At 41.9% G+C, this 15881-nt stretch overlaps 1 protein-coding gene and 1 long non-coding RNA gene across 2 annotated transcripts in view; one reads left to right on the forward strand and one right to left on the reverse strand.

The window, feature by feature from the left end:
• The window catches only part of LOC109297507, a 21876-nt gene extending 10579 nt beyond the window's left edge, over nt 1–11297 (reverse strand). Inside the window, exons 1-2 of the long non-coding RNA XR_002097335.1 lie at nt 11285–11297; nt 6871–6875 (exon numbers count right to left, since the gene is read on the reverse strand). This is a non-coding gene — a long non-coding RNA (uncharacterized LOC109297507). The remainder of the gene's footprint in view (nt 1–6870; nt 6876–11284) is intronic.
• The window catches only part of SPTLC1 (serine palmitoyltransferase long chain base subunit 1), a 73202-nt gene that overhangs the window by 5523 nt on the left and 51798 nt on the right, over nt 1–15881 (forward strand). Inside the window, exons 2-4 of the mRNA XM_019517293.1 lie at nt 1709–1816; nt 10045–10139; nt 14809–14902. Coding sequence (XP_019372838.1) covers nt 1709–1816; nt 10045–10139; nt 14809–14902 — 297 coding nt within the window. The remainder of the gene's footprint in view (nt 1–1708; nt 1817–10044; nt 10140–14808; nt 14903–15881) is intronic.

Below are 15881 nucleotides of genomic sequence, written 5' to 3' on the forward strand. Positions count from 1 at the left end.
ATTAGGGGGCACAAGTACAGAGGGCAGGGGTGCTGCTGGGTTCCAGCACCCCGGAGGGTGCATCTGGGTCCTGGCCTCTGGTGGGGGTTGGATCTGGGGAGAATGGATCTGGGTGCCTGTGTCTGGGGGGGCATGCATCTGGGTGCTGGCACTGGGGTGGGGGGTGGATCTGGGTGCTGGTACCAGGGGTGGGGGGTGGATCTGGGTGCTGGCCCCTGGGCAGGGGTGGGTCTTGGTACTAACAACTGGGGGGATGCATCTGGGTGCTGTTGTCTGGAGAGGTGGGGCTGGGTGCTGGTGGTGTCTGGGGGGAGTGGATCTGGGTGCTGGGTTATTGATGGTGGGGAATAAGGGGTGGGCCTGGGTCCTGGCATCTGGGTGGTAGATCGGAAGGGTATTGAACAGGGTTTTGATGCACTGAGTTTGTAACTGCTGACATGCAAAGACATGGGAGTGGAAACTCCCCAGCTGCTGCCCTTTCCTTTCCTGCAATTTTATGCTCGTTGGAGAAACAAGGTTGGTTTCTTCAGTGGGAGGCACAGGCCCAGAAACAGGCTGAGGAGGTTGTTATCTCTGGGCTCTGATCCCCTGTGGAGTAGGGATGTAGCTAACTTGCTTTCTGAGGATGGACTCTTACCTGAGTTCCCTACTGGCTGTGAAGTGAAATCTTCTCCCTAGAGAAGCAGCAGCAATGGCACCTCTTGTTTTAACTAGTGTTGCACATTGCTCTCTCATTTCTGTCTTGGTTATTTCTGAAAGGCTCTTTAAGACCATTAAATAAGAAGCAGGAAGATACAGTTTGTGTCAGAAGGTCGACATGGGCATGTTTTTACTTGCAGGAGCCAATTTCCAAAGCAAGTTCTCTTTAAGTAAAGCACTGAGATGCTTTAAAAATATTTGACTTTGGAACCTCATCCCTGCACAGTCCATGACAGAAAAATATGTATTTACCTATGTGATTTTAAGTCTTATTCTGATGACTTCAGGTTAGAGGAAGATTGCAGTCGCAGAATAACTGGTGGCAAAACGTGTGTACAAAATACACTTGGATTCCTAGGAAGTGTCATGTCACTTAGCTGATAGGAGGGGGAGCTTCCCTTTTAATTTTTTCTGTTCACATTTGCTGGCTAGTTTGAATCTGTAGTCTCTCAGATGTTAAAAAGTAAGGCCAGTTCACTTGTACAGTTCTGTGCTGCAGTAACTATCTTGAGAATAGTATCTGAATTAGCTCAGATATATATATGCTGTAAAGGTGTGCAAAGTGGGCCCTATTCAATTCGGATTCGGCCCAAATCGGGACCCGTGATTCAATTAGTTGATATGGATCACTGTCCCCAATTCAGTTCAGCCGAATCTGAATCTGAAGATTCAATACTGCAATCTTTGTAGGGGTATAGTAGCTGTGGATGATTACTTCCTTTGCTTCTGCGTGTGTGTTGCTTTCCATTTCCTTCATTTCTTTTACACAGAAAACTGTAAAAGACTTTGGAAATGGTTACACGGAGTAGGTATAAAGGTTGTTTAAACATAATTGTTCACAACGTAACTTGCTAATGCAAAATAGTTATGCCAGTGTTGCTATTGTTCTTTTATGTGCTGCCCTTTCCAACAGAGGCTTACGGCAGCTTACAAACAGAATGCAGCTATTACTAGCATAACCCTATTCCAAGTTAATATTATATAAACATTATTTTTTTCTTATGTGTAGGCTCCGGCTTACCACCTCATTTTGGAAGGAATTCTCATCCTATGGATAATAAGACTGCTTTTCTCGAAAACGTATAAACTTCAAGAACGATCTGACCTTACACCTAAGGTAAGTTGTAAAATATTCTTTTTGATCTTAGATTTGTTTTTTCTTTTAAGGAGTAATATTTAATGCAATTGCCAGTTCTGGAATACAAGGTAGCTTGGTCATATCACAGAATGTAACCATTGTAAAAAAGATGTTTTTAGGGACTTTATAGCTGTGTAAGACTGGCAAAAGCTGGGGTTTTGTTTTGGGATTGAAAGCAGTGTTTTAAACTCCATTTTTAAGGTAAAGATGTATTTTTTCTGAAAGTTCAGTTGTTAGAACTTTGAAGAAATTGGATTTAAATTAAAATCTAGAGACCTAGGTTTTACTGATCTGTAGAATAGAGCATCAGAATATTTTAGGAATAACTTCATTTTAAATATGGCCAATTTAGGTAGCATGTGGATGGTTTTAAAAGCTCAGATTATTAACTTTAGTTTCTCTGTTAAAGAAAGCAGTTGGTAAATCAGAAGCCAGGAAAGAATGTCTATGCAAAAGAGTAGCACCTACAATTTCAGATACAGGGAGAATAGAGAGCTTTACATTTTGATAAATATGGGATTGAATCTTTTTCCTGCAAGCACCTGCACACCTGGTCTGTTCTGCATGTGTGTGTCCATTGATTTAAATGAGAATACTCATGTATCAGCTCAGCACCTGTATTAGAAAAATGAATATTAGAACTTTGTATCTTTTTTTTCTTATGATTCTTCATCCCTGGTTCCCTGGCATTCAGCAGAGCGTTATTGCCAAGTGCCGATTCCATTCTTGTTAAGTTTGAGGAACACTTTTCTGCTTAAGTACTTTGAAGCCTGTATGTTTCTTTGGTTTCTCTTGAAATTCAGTATGCTTCATGGAGGAACAAAGAAGAAGAGTTAATGAAGCAAAGCTAGGGAAGTCAGGGGTTCCTGAGAGCCCACACAAAGAAGTTTTTTCTTGTTTGACAGATTCTATCACCATCTTTTTGCACAGCACTAGGGATGAAACTACAGTTCTGTGTCCGAAAAAGGGTAAATGTTGGATGATAAAGACCAGATGATAAAGACCATCTATTGCAGGGGTGTTAAAGATACAGCCTGCAGAGCCATATCATCTGGCCCACAGCTGGAAATTCAGCGCCAGAGTAAAAGTGGGCATGTTAATTACCACCACTCCTTGAGCTGTGGCAGCTGGTGCTCATTCAGCTGCCAGACTTCTGGCCTCACAGGCAGCCCTGCAGGCTAGATGGTGTGGTTCCGTGCTTTGGACCCAGCCCACAGGGTTGGAAATTTGGCAGCAGAATGACTAGTCACACTGTTAACTGCCATGTCCTCTGGGAGCCACTGCAGTTAATGCTGCCATTGTTCACCCCATCACTAAATATCTAGTAGGGGTGCACCGATAGAGATTTTTTGGGCTGATAGTGATGGCTGATTTTAAACTAGCCATATCAGCCGCTACCAGTCCGATTGCTGATAATGTGGCCTGGCAGCATGGAGCGCAGCTTCCAGCTGGTACATCTGTTGTGAGGGAAGGGGTGGGGCACAGGTCCAGGCCTCCGTGGCGAGGGAGGGAGTGGGGCAGGGGCAGGCGGTGCCCAGGTGGGGCATGGGATGGAGCCACGGCTTGTCTGGGGCAGGGTGAGAAGGCTCCTGCCACTGCACGCACCCTGGGAGCACGTAGGGATTTGCATTTGCCCCTGGATCTGTGCACAGGGCGAGGGTAGGCTGCCACTGTTCGCTAGGCTGGGCTGTGCTCAGGCTGGGCACTGGCAGCGCTGAGCGGGGAGTATGGGGCGGCTAGAGCCACCCCAAAATTCACTGTAGCCCTGACAAAAATCCCCTCCCAGCTCCACCGCCACCTTCCCCTAGCATAGCCTGGCCCAGCCCCATGCTGAGAAGAGCCTGGCCCAGCCCTTAGCAGCAGCTGCCCTCCTCCATGCGCAGATCTGGGAGTCATATACCCCCCGTGTCCTCCCGGGGTACGTGCAGTGGCAGGAGCTGCCCTCCCTCCCCACGTCCCCTGGATGAGCTGTGGCTCCGTCCCGTGCCTCACCCTGCCCTGGCTGGGCAGCGCCTGTCCCAGCACCAGCCCTACCCCACTCCCTTCTTCACTGTGGGGGGGCCTCAATCTGCCCTCCCCCCATGCTCCTTCCTCTCCCCACCACTTCCCCACAACAGATTTAACAACCGCACCCGGCTGCTCTCCATCCTGTCAGGCTGTTCTCCTGGCCGCTTGCCTGCTGTGCTGCAGCTGCACATGCATGGGGCATTTATCGGACACATTATCAGCCACATCAGCCAAAAAAAGCTGTGCGCCAATATTCTCAATTTTCTGTATATTGGAGCCGATCTGATATGGAGTTGATGTATCAGCACACCTCTAATATCTAGTCCAGCAGCCCAGATTAGGAGTGTAGAGGCACATTATTTGGCCCACGGGACTGAAAATGTGGCAGCAAGGTGAGTGGCTTCTGCCACAGCTCTAAGTCTCATGTCAATTAATGGTGAAATTTCTGGCCCAGCTCCATGGACTGACTCTGTACTCTGGATCTGACTTGTGGACCAGCCCCACAGGGCTGGATGAATTTGACACTCTCTATCTAGTTCATGGCACTAGTACTCCTTTGGGGATACAAAACTGAGAACTAGTCAGGAAGGAGTTGGTTGACTAGATAGGCATGAGCCAAACTTGATAAATAAACAATTAATGATGCTCACATTTGTAGAGTTTATAGAATTCTCTACAAAAAGTATTCAAGAAGCTCCTGAGACTTTCCGTTTTCATATGAGAAGAGTAATTCAAGGGGACATGAATATGACCTGTATTTAGCCACTGTTACTTAAAATCCAACCCGGGACTGAAATCTGATAATCATCCTTTAGCCCAAAACGTTTTTAAATTTTGGAAAGTTGTGAGCAGGACTGTCAAGCATCTATTCTGGATTGACCACAAGACTGACAACTCAGACTGGAGTTATACAAGGAGCATATTGTACTGGCTGTCGCCACACTAACTAATCCTGGACAATAGCACTGGTGCACCACACTAACGGGGAATGACATCATTGGGCATTTTTACATATGTAAGTGCATCAGCGCCGGCTGCTGTGAAAATGCTTCCAGTTGTATAAGCGGTGAAATGCTCCTTAGTGCTGAGAAAATAGCAGCAATACACAATAGCATGTACTTCCCTTACATTGTTTGTTTTAATTTAAGGAAAAAAACCAAGACACTGAAAACTGTTGACACACTAATTTTAGCACACCCAAAGAACTGTGAGTGATATGCCGTGGTTGTCCACTCGTCTGCTTCAGCAGAGCTGAACTATCTTCCACTGAGGTCATTGCGGCCCCTCCAATTTCAGTGTCACTATCTGTAGAATCACTTGCACTACTTATTACTTCCATTTCAGAATCAGATTGAGGCAAACCCGATTCAGAACTTCTTGAACTACATTCTCTTTCGCTAAAGGATGGTTTTACCAATGAGTCCATGGGCAAAGGCAACTTACCATCACACTGCATTTTCTTCACTAGTAGTGCTTCTGACCGATTCTCCAGAAGCAAGAGATTCTGAGAAATAGAAACAAGCTTAGCGGTGTGTTCATTTGTTAGTTTATTCCACTTTTTTTTGTCTTAATTGAGCTGAAAGCCTTCCAGTTCCGTTCACAAGTGCTGGTGTTGGTAGAATGCTTAGGATCCTTAGAGCAATCCTGGAGAGCAGTTGGGTCTTACAGTATCCCTTCCACCATGTGAGAGGTGATGCATTCTCTGCTGCCCACCAAATGATGTCTTTGCCCCTAAGTTTTTTCTCTTGCACGGTATTTGGCAATGTCTGTCATCACGGCTGTTTCCTTGATGTTGGGGACACTCTTAGCTACTTTCATAATTGTATTGAGAGCAGTAGATAATTCATCTTCTGATAAATGTTGTCCTTTGTGCTGAGGATCCAAAAGGTTTGCTGCCAGAAAAACTGGATGAGGGCAAAACTCAGTTCTTTTAGTAAACATTTGTTTTACTACTACTTTTTTGGAAAGAGGTGAAGAAGGCAAAAAGCTTAATTAGATTTTCATTCAGTTGTCCGAATATCTCTGGAATGTTTGAAAGACTCGGTGTATCTTACTCAGTTTTCTTGATAGCCACTGAAACTGGTAGTAGCAGATTGAATGCTCCTTGAACTCGAACCCAGAACACCTCTTTGTTGAGCATCTGCTTCCAGCAGTTCACGAGAATAATCTGGGATGCTGTGTCCTCTATTGAAGCAGACTGCAAACAGTTCTTTGTGTGCAGCAAACTGTGTAAACACTTTGTAGCACAGTCCCATCTGTCTAGTTTTTCCTGGCAATAAAAGTGCATTTTCCTTCCCCTGCTTCTCTTTCTGTAATTTTTTCAAAGTCTGATTATCAACATGATGGTTGTTGAATACCTTCACAATTGCTTTCCAGTTTGCCAATATTGTCTTCATTGTCTTCACACTTACTGTGTCCTTTGCCAGAAGATTCAACCCGTGAGCAAGACAGCCAGATACTATTAAATGAGGATACTTTGCCTTTAATATTTCCCCTGAAGCTTTCATGTTACTCGCATTATCGGTTACAAGGGCTTATACCCTGGAGGATATTGGTTCAGGTGTTGCTAACATAATGTTCAATAAAGGATTTCCTTGTATATCAGTCCACCCATCTAATATCAGAGTCAGTGATTCTGCTTGGTCAGTCCTTTGAATAACTATTGTTTGAACTCTGCCAGACTCTCTGTCTAAGAGAGAATGTGGTAAGGGATAACGTGATGGTAACTTATATGATGGGCAAATTAGTTTGTAATGTTCTTTCTAGTATTGACTTTTCAGTTATGGAAAAAGGTGTACCACTTGAAAATATAGCTTTAGCTAATGTCTCATCTGCTTTTTCTTGATTTTCTTGTGACATGTTGTTCACAAAGCTTGATAAAAAGCTTGACCGTCTTGAACAGCTACTCATGGTGGATCTTATATCTGGTGTCAGTGATCTTGAAAGCGAAGATCCTGATGCTTCTTCCCCCAAAGCTGGCAGCTCAACATTTTCGTTTTCCATTTTTTGCAAATTGGCTATTTCACTTGAGCTGCCAAGTTCCTGCAACAAAAGGGGGACAAGATCTTTATTTTAGCCTGTTCTAGTTTGGCCTCATCCATCAGAAGGAGCACTTGGCAGGGAGCTTACTTCCCCACTCCCTGCCAGAAAAAACAATTTGCTGCTCAACTTGCTGCTCAGTTTTCCCGGGACTGCAGAACCAAAGGGAAGTATAGGAAGCCTCTGCCTTCGGCCAGTTGGACTAAGTTTGCTCTGCTGGGTTGAAATAGTGAACTATTTATCTATTATGTAATTTAAAAGAAAATACTGTTAAGCCTAAGCCACTTTGGGTGCTTAGAGCAAGCAGAAAAGCAGGATGCCAATATTTTAAATAAATAAATAATATTACAATTAACACCTTTTAAAATTATAATGTATTAAAACAATATAGGTGCTAGTCTATAGTGTGTGTTGTTTAACACATTAATTTGTTTACTTGCATGGGATTCCTGAAGTAGACTTTTTCTCAAATGATGTTGTTCCGCCACTTCATTGTATTAGCTTTCTGTATATGGCTTGTACTCTTTCAGGGCAGTTTCTACATGTTATTAAATGTTTCTTTATTCTTGTTGCATTGTTAGCATACTCCTGCCCGTAATATTTACATCTACCAACTTCCTTCCTTCAGTGGCTTGAACTTCACTCTAATGATGCCACATACTAGTTTTTTTTCTGATTAGGCATTATTATGACTACTTCAAAGCAAAAGCACTAAAAAACTAACAGATCTTATGCAAACACTTCCAACTTCCCCAACTCAAGAAAAGAAATGAGACGCTGCTGTGTATGTTTGCTGAACTGAAAGTGAAACAAAAAATTAATCACAGGTTTAGTTTTGGTTTTGCTTTCACTTGCAGTCTAAGATGAAATAAGAATTTTAACTTTGGTTTTTATGTGACCTACACAGCCAATTAGCTGAATTTCTAACTTGATTTTTGGTTTGGATTATTATGTGAATCTATTTACCCTTCTGTTTTACAAATCAATAAAATATGTATGTACTGTCTTACACACTTCCTAGAGATAATCACCTGAAAAACCATTACAACTTTGAAACTGCCGAGCTTGCCTAATATGGTATTGGCATCCATTTATTCTTACTAATGAATTTTAGGAAACAATGAATTTTTAGAAATGGAAAATTTCCCACAGAAAAATAAAGCAGTGGAAAATGTTCTGGACCATATTTCTGTCTATTAGGAAAATTCTAAGTTAATGTATTCTCAGTTACATGAACAGATTAATTATCAGAAATTTATGATTTTTTTTTTCTGTTTTGGAGATAACCCTTAGACACAGTTCTACAATTCTTTTTTGAAAAAGAATTAAACTTCATGGTTTAGATGGTTTGCCTTGGCAGTTGCTTACATTTTAAATACTGTTTTGTCTATGTCCTTTGGCAGCAGGGTATTTAAAAATGGTAGCAGTTACTTTGGGCCTTATCTACACTAAGAGCAACAAGTTATACGAGCAGAAAATAGAGCCACAGTATAAATTTAGCTGTAATAACCTGTATTATTTTTACAGGGCTTTTTATTTTCTTTTTAAGTTTCATAGTAGGCCCCTTTTAACTATGGTTATGGCCTTGCAAAATATACTGAGGGTGTGGTTGTATGAGCAAGTTGCTGCAAGAGATATTAAGGTGTGGATTTTACAGCAAGTTGCAATTTAGCTATTTTGTGTTAACTACTTGTGTGCATGCTCTGACCTTGTGGTAAGTGTGAGAGCTTTGCACATTTTCACTGACAGGGGAAATATCATCCATGATTGCAGCCTGGGACTAGATGGGACTAAGGGGGTGGAAACTCCTGAAGTCTAATGCTGGCCTCACTGGCTGGCAAAGTGACACTGGCTCACTTTGTCCTTCTGAGCCACTCTGTCTCTGTTACCTCCTCTGTACCTTATCTCAGCTGTTTTGTGAGGTAGTATTTGTGGGGCATTCAGTCCTATGTCTAATTATCCAATGCACAGTAATAGTGCAGATTAGTGAATGCTTCTGTTCTTGCCTTTGGCCATCTGTATACTCTCTTTTTCTTGGGCCCTGTTTATATTTGTGTTACTTTTCATAGTGCTCCAACGCGGGGATATTCAGCCACCAGCCCAAGGGCCAAATGTAGCCTGTGGAGTCCTGGTATCTGGCTCTCCATGGTTGGGAAATTTATAGCAAAGGAGCAGTGGCAGCTGATACCACAGCCCTTGCCCTTCTTGCTGCCTAACTCCCAAGCCCTGCATGGTGACTTGCAGCTGGGTCACAACCCTCCCCCAACATGGCTAAATCGGGGCCAGGCCACACTCCCTTTTCTCTGCTCAGTTAGTTCAGGGCCAGCTTATGCAGCCTTCTCCCCATCCACCTGTGGGTCCAGCCCATGCCCCCTTGCCTCCCACCTGGCCAAGTTAGGGTGAGCTACACCTCCTTCCTCCCCCAGGACTGGGACACACCCACTCCCCGTGCACGGTTGGTTTGGGGTTGGGCGCTTTCTTGCACCCTTTCCTCCCACTCACACAGGTTGGGGCTGGGCCATGCCCCCTCCCCCTTGGGACTCAATTGGGGCTGGATCATGGCCCCTCCCTTCCATGAGGTTGGGTTGGGGCAGGGCCATGCCCTTCCCCCTCACAGCTGGAAGGGTCCAGGCTGCTCCCTTCCCCCACCTTCTGCACAGCTGGATGGGGCCCCATAGCACTTGCCTGGAACGTCAGATTGGATCCACTGGCTGGATCCAGCCTGTGGAGCGACCAGTCATTGCCCATCCAGCCCACTGGCCAGAAAGTTTGAGCACAACTGCTGTAATGCTTAAATGAGGCTGTAGAGTGCCTCAAGACATGAGTGAAGTGTGATGTATCCATTAGTATTGTAGAGGGATATTTTTAGAGCTGGTAGGCAGAATAATTCTGGTCAGGACACAGCATCAACATCTTATCTCTTAGAAAATATTCCATGAACTATTTAATGGTCAGATCTGATCAGGTTTTTTTTTTTTTCCACGTCAGTTTCAGCAGTGAAGAAATCCTTTGCGTGGTATGCTGGGGTGATGGTGCATCTCAGGTGTTATGTGGGAGTGCGGTTGATTTGATGTGAAGCTAGAGTCGTTTGCTCATCCCACCACTGTCGTTGCAGCAAAAAAGATACTAAATTTTTGGTATTTTTCTTCTGTCCATTTTAGGAAAAGGAAGAATTGATTGAGGAGTGGCAGCCAGAGCCTCTCGTTCCTCCTGTACCAAGAGATCATCCTGCTCTCAACTACAATGTTGTTTCAGGGTAAATCTAGCAAAACGGAATTTTGTTTGATTTTAACCCAAACCTCTGTAAGACATCCCTGTTTTTAAATATGCAAGGATTTTGATGTTTCTGGGGTATCTTTGTGAATGAGTTATGTTTTAGGATTAGAGAACTGGGTTTATGCTTGAAGGCTAAGGGTCCTTGCTGCATCCTTATTTAGTCGGTCATCTTTTTAGGAGATACAGTAATACACAGAATCCGATTCTCTTGTTTTTAATCTTTGCATTACCGTGCTTAATGGACAGTTGAGTTAAAAAAAAAAAATCAGGGCATCTATACACAAGCAGCAAGCCTGCTCTGACGTGCTGTAAACAGTGTGTCGGAGCTGTGAACAGTGAGTCACAGCAGGCTCAATTAATCGAGTCTGCTGGAGCATGCAAATTACCACACTCCAGCAGACTCCAGCATCTCTTTTATCAGTGCCCCCATGCTTAAAAATGGTGGTGGGGCTGGTTTAACTAAAGCTTGTTCAATGAGCTTTAGTTAAAGTGTCCCCACTGCCATTTTTAGGTGCTGTGGGCTGATGCACGAAATGTTCCAGCAGCTTTAATTAGAGTGGCTAGCAGAGCTGCTCAAATTAAAGTGCATGTCCCGTCCCCCCACCACATGTATAAACACCCTTGAAGTCTTGGCCATGTCCTACAAAAGTAATACTGATGTGCATTTTATCATGTGTGTTGCAAGATGGATGTACTTTGAAAATCAATGCATACCTAGCTTATTAATCACAGTGTAAAGGAATGATTGTAGAAAGGTGCTAGCTTTAGATTTTTTTACTTCTTTGTTAGTAACACTAACATGCAAATATGTTTGTATTTATTAAAGATGTCTTATTAGTAACGATAGCTGTTTTACATAATGTAATCACAGAACAAGTATAGCATGATCAGCACAGCAATTACTTTCATATGGTGCCATGCCCAGATGCCTCAGCTACAACGAAGAAGCAATGGTCTGCCACAAAAAAACCCAAATCCCTGGTGCCGGTTTTAATTGTGATTTTTTTTTTTAATGATATGAGCATCCAAGCATATACTTTTATCCCCCCTCTCCATTGTTTTAAAAGACTTTCTATCCTATAAGGTCCTTCACAATTGAAATGCTGGGTGTAGAGTGAAGAGAACATTCAGAAATTAAACTTTCTGAAAACTTTAACATGATTTAAAATGCCCTAATAAACTTCAGGTCAGGGACTGAATACCGATATGAAGTCAGTATTGCATGGCTGCTACACTTAATAGCAGTTGCAGAGAAAAGATGGGCAGATTAAGACTGCCAGATAACCACCTTCTAATAGGCCACTGAACAGCTGCTGTATTGACAATTTGCACTGTCAACATAGATCATGTTTCAGAATTTGTGCCCATGTGGAAGATGTTATATTCTGTAAGTCCAAGAGCCACTCTGTCTCCCTCTTGTAGTTTTTCAGGCAGTTTTGCTACCCGTAATAAAGTAGTTGTTTTTCTGTGATTTGGATGCGTCGGTAATGTCTCCCATAAGAATGTCTGAATAATACATCTCTTAATTGCATTGGTATGTAGTGGTTTTGTATTCCCGAAGTTGATGCAATTTATGAACTTAAGTCAGAAGTTGCTCACACCTACTTAAGAAGTGTGAAATATTTTGTGTGTTAAAAGAATGAAAAATCATCCCACAAAAAGAGTATAATCTTCCTTCCTTCTTAACATGTCATGTAAGGCAATTGTGTCTTATGTTAAATTCATTTTCTGTTCATTGACATAGACTCCTTGTCTGTGGAATTGAACAGAAGCTCAAAGAGTTCCAGCATCTAATATTGTTAAATGGTAGCAAAGCTGATGACAGAACGTTTTCAAGAAAAAAATAGCAGCCAGTTTTCAGTTACTGATTATAGAGAGGCATATGACAACAAGTTGATCATGGTAATTAACTGATTTCTGAAATGTTGCAATCCTCCTACAACATTAGTCTGTCTGCAGGATAGCTTATTTCGACAACTTCTTGCCAAATTCTTGTTCAGCAAATGTGAACTTTAATGTGTTTAAAGTAATGAAGTGTTGGAAACACAAGTGCTAAAAAACGAGGTATTACAAAACAATGGAATTCACACACTGGTGCCCATTCCATGCAAACTTTAATAAAATGGCAGCAGTTGTTTGCTTCATCTTATTTGATTTATTTCTATGTTTGATATCAAAGAGTTTAGTTTTTACAAGCCTCTATCTAGTCATACATCCCTTTATAGACACAGGCATAGATAGAGGCCTGTATAGAGCCTGAAAATTGGATTGTTGCCAATTGATACATGGGTAGATTCCAAGAGAATCATTTGGGTTATGCTTTTATATGAAAGGAATGCTCTCAGCTCCTTGGCTTCTCATTATAATTAATATCTTTCCAAGGACTGAGAAATATCCCCACCCCCCAATAAAAAACCCAACTGAGTAACCCCAAACCTCTCATGCATGATTTTGTCTTGTAACACACACTGTTATTGAGGATTGGAAAGAAGTATTACTATGCCATTTTCATAAGATAAATTAACAATTTCCATGTTTGGTGTTTGCCTAAGGATGAATATTTCTTTAGAAGCTGGGATAAAATTGTATAAAGCAGCGGTTCTTAACCTCTTGCCTGTGTGCCACATTTAACCCATAGAGTCATGTTATCCAGCTTATGGGGTCTCCATAAGTCCGGAAACTTGGGCTCAAGGAGGGATGGCAATTGATGCTGCCATTGCTCTCCCACTTCCAAATTTCCAAACTCAGCGACCAGGTGATGTAGGCCTAGGGGTGGGCCAGTGCATGGGGTCAGGGCCATGGTGACAGACTTGGTCTAGCATGTGCAGGGTTCTACCATTTATCTGGCCTATAGCCCACTGATATAGAAAAATCTTTGTTAGGGCTACAGTTTTGAGCATGTTCATGGCAAATTTCAGTAATTACTGTAGTCCTTTGTAGATTTGCAAAGTAATCATGTAGTGAATTGTGTTAGATTTACCACAGTTAGTGTTTAAAAATTGCTTATCAAGTATATAATGCTCACTGATATAAGGCTGCATTTCTAGAGTTATGCCCTGAGTTTGAAACATGCTTGTAATAAGTAGTCTAGTCTCTTGACCTCAGTGGGGCTACCGACCTGTCTAATGTTACTGTGAGTATGTTCACACATTCAGGATGTTAGAGATGCCTTGCACATGTACATGCAGCACAGTCGCTGGAATTTTTTTTTCCAGATTTTTTTTTTTAACTTCAAAACAAATTAATAAAAACAACGTGTACATGAACTCTTCAAATTGCTGATAAAAACTTATTCTAGGTTTTCCAGGGTTTTCCACAACTATGTATAATACTAGACTAGTTTAAAAGCAGATTAAAGCTGAAGCACAGATAGACAAATCTGCTTTAAAACTACCTGGAATAGTTAAAAAATCCACACTGCATTGCACACATTGCATCTTGGCTTTTGGCTGCCAGACTTCTAGCAAAGGCTGTTCTACTAACTTTTATACACTAAACAGAATGGGAAATCTGATATATTAAATTACAAACCCTGTGAAATATTTTGGTGGCGTGTCTACTTAAATCTGATTCCATTAAACTATTTTTTCTGTACAAGTTTTGTTTGGTGAGCGTGCTTGATAATTTCCAACTCTTCTTGTTTAGAGCAGTGGCAGAACTTTTCTTCCTTTTTGTTTATCTAGCATCTCTCATTCCAAAGAATCACAAATGCAGTTCTTATGGATTGTAAAGACAGTTTTATCCGTTTCTCTAAGGATGGAAACACATGTAGCCTTTGTGCTGCCATAAGACTTTTTCATGGCAGCACAAAGGGCAAGCAAAGAAATATCCATGTCCCTTGTTGTGCCACAAATGTCTGAAATTTGTGGCTGCAAAGTAGGCGGTGTCAATTTGCGCTACCATTTAGCTCCGGACAGTTTGCTTCAGTGCATGAGTGTGGGCAGCCCAGAGCTGCCTGTGCTGTCCAGCTGCCCTGGCAGGCACTCCTGGGATTTGAGGGACCCAGTCCTGTGTACTTCAGGAATTCCTCTCAAGCTTGGGGTATGCCTGTCTGACTTTCACCTGCTTTCGGGGACTCCCCAGTTGGACACTCCAGTGTGGTTCTGGGGCTGCCAGTCACTGGACTGTAGGTCCCAGCCCCATGAGCTTAATGGAACCTAGTTCAACACTGTGGTTTGGTCCCGGGCTTGACGATCCCAACCCCAGCACTGCACCAGAGCTGGCTTTCCCTGCTTATACAGATGTGCCTCAGTGGGACACGTCCCATCACAGCTGATCCACTTAACTGGCGATGTGTATTTCTAGCCTGAAATGGACGGTGGATTGAAACAAGCTTTCAACAGGAAATAGCACAACGAAACTGTTCAGGATGTAAATTTGAAAAATATTTTATTTGGTTTAAGAAACTGGGGATTTTATATTTGCGGACTGTAATTACATTGACTTGGGATTTGACTAGATGTTGGAGTTGGAACTAAATATAAACTGGAAACAGATATACCAATTTAAATTAGAATGTGGGGGACCCTCCAAAATGCTGTGAGCATATGTCTTGGCTGTTTCAAAACAAAGATGTACTGTTTGACTTTTCTTTTTTAAATCAAAAGTGGCATATATTTAACAGTAGCAATGTTTTTCTATTTTTGTAGTCCTCCGACACACAAAATAATAGTTAATGGCAAGGAATGTATAAACTTTGCATCATTTAACTTCCTTGGACTGTTGGATAATGAAAGAGTTAAGGTGAGTGTTTTATGACTGCATGTAGGCAGTTATAATATTGAGGGTATTTCTTACTTTAATTTGTGCTTTGTCATGTGTTCTGGGGTCACTTCAGAACATGAGTATCACAGATTGTGTTCATAGACTTGTCTCCTTCATCCAGTGTAATTATCTCAGGTACTAATTCTGACAGTTGTTGGCTTAGCACGAGTTTTAGGTGAGGAATGTCACCTCTGCTTCTGATTCCTTATTTGGTAACAACAAATCCTTATCTCTTCACAGGAGTTATAAATAGTTTAATGCATTTACATGTCTCCAAATGCTTTTAAAATCATTTAAGTGCTAAATGTTTTTCAGTAGTTTTCATGGGCAAGGTCTCCACTTGTGAACCTTAATCAGTTAGTTTAGTGCTTTGTAAACTGGAAATATGAAAATACTAGGATTTTAAATGACAAAACTTTAATTTGTTGTTAAATGCAATAATATTTGGATATAGCTAGGGATATGAATTGCAAGAGGATTTTGTGGGGGAGGGTGTGTGTGGGGGGGGTGGGCGTAGTTCATAACTATGGAAGAATAAATCCATTTATGAAAGTGCTTCCAAAATGTTGGGTTGATGTGATAGCTTTCCCCTCCCTTCATTTTTCCCTACCTTTATAATGGCTATGTCTGCCTGAGTAATTTTAGCATAACCAAATACTTCTGTAGGAAATAAAATTTCTTCAATCCTAATTCTGAGGAGAAAAGATAACACAGTTGAAAAAATTGCAGAAGTAATTGTTTTGATATCGGATAGATTGGGTGATATTTCCAGATTTTTGTAGAAGCCGGTCTTTAAGCAAACAAATGGTGTCTGATATGCTAATGCAGTATACAGACACTTTTCTATTTAGGATACTTCTTACTACACTTCAGCGAGGCTGTTTACAGATGTAAGCGTTATGCCACAAAGATGTTAGCAAGATCATTCCTGGGCTTTGCGTGATATGGAAGATTCATA

This window comes from Gavialis gangeticus, unplaced genomic scaffold (genome assembly GCF_001723915.1).
Source record: "Gavialis gangeticus isolate Ggan-Ray unplaced genomic scaffold, GavGan_comp1, whole genome shotgun sequence".
NCBI classification, from domain to species: domain Eukaryota; kingdom Metazoa; phylum Chordata; order Crocodylia; family Gavialidae; genus Gavialis; species Gavialis gangeticus.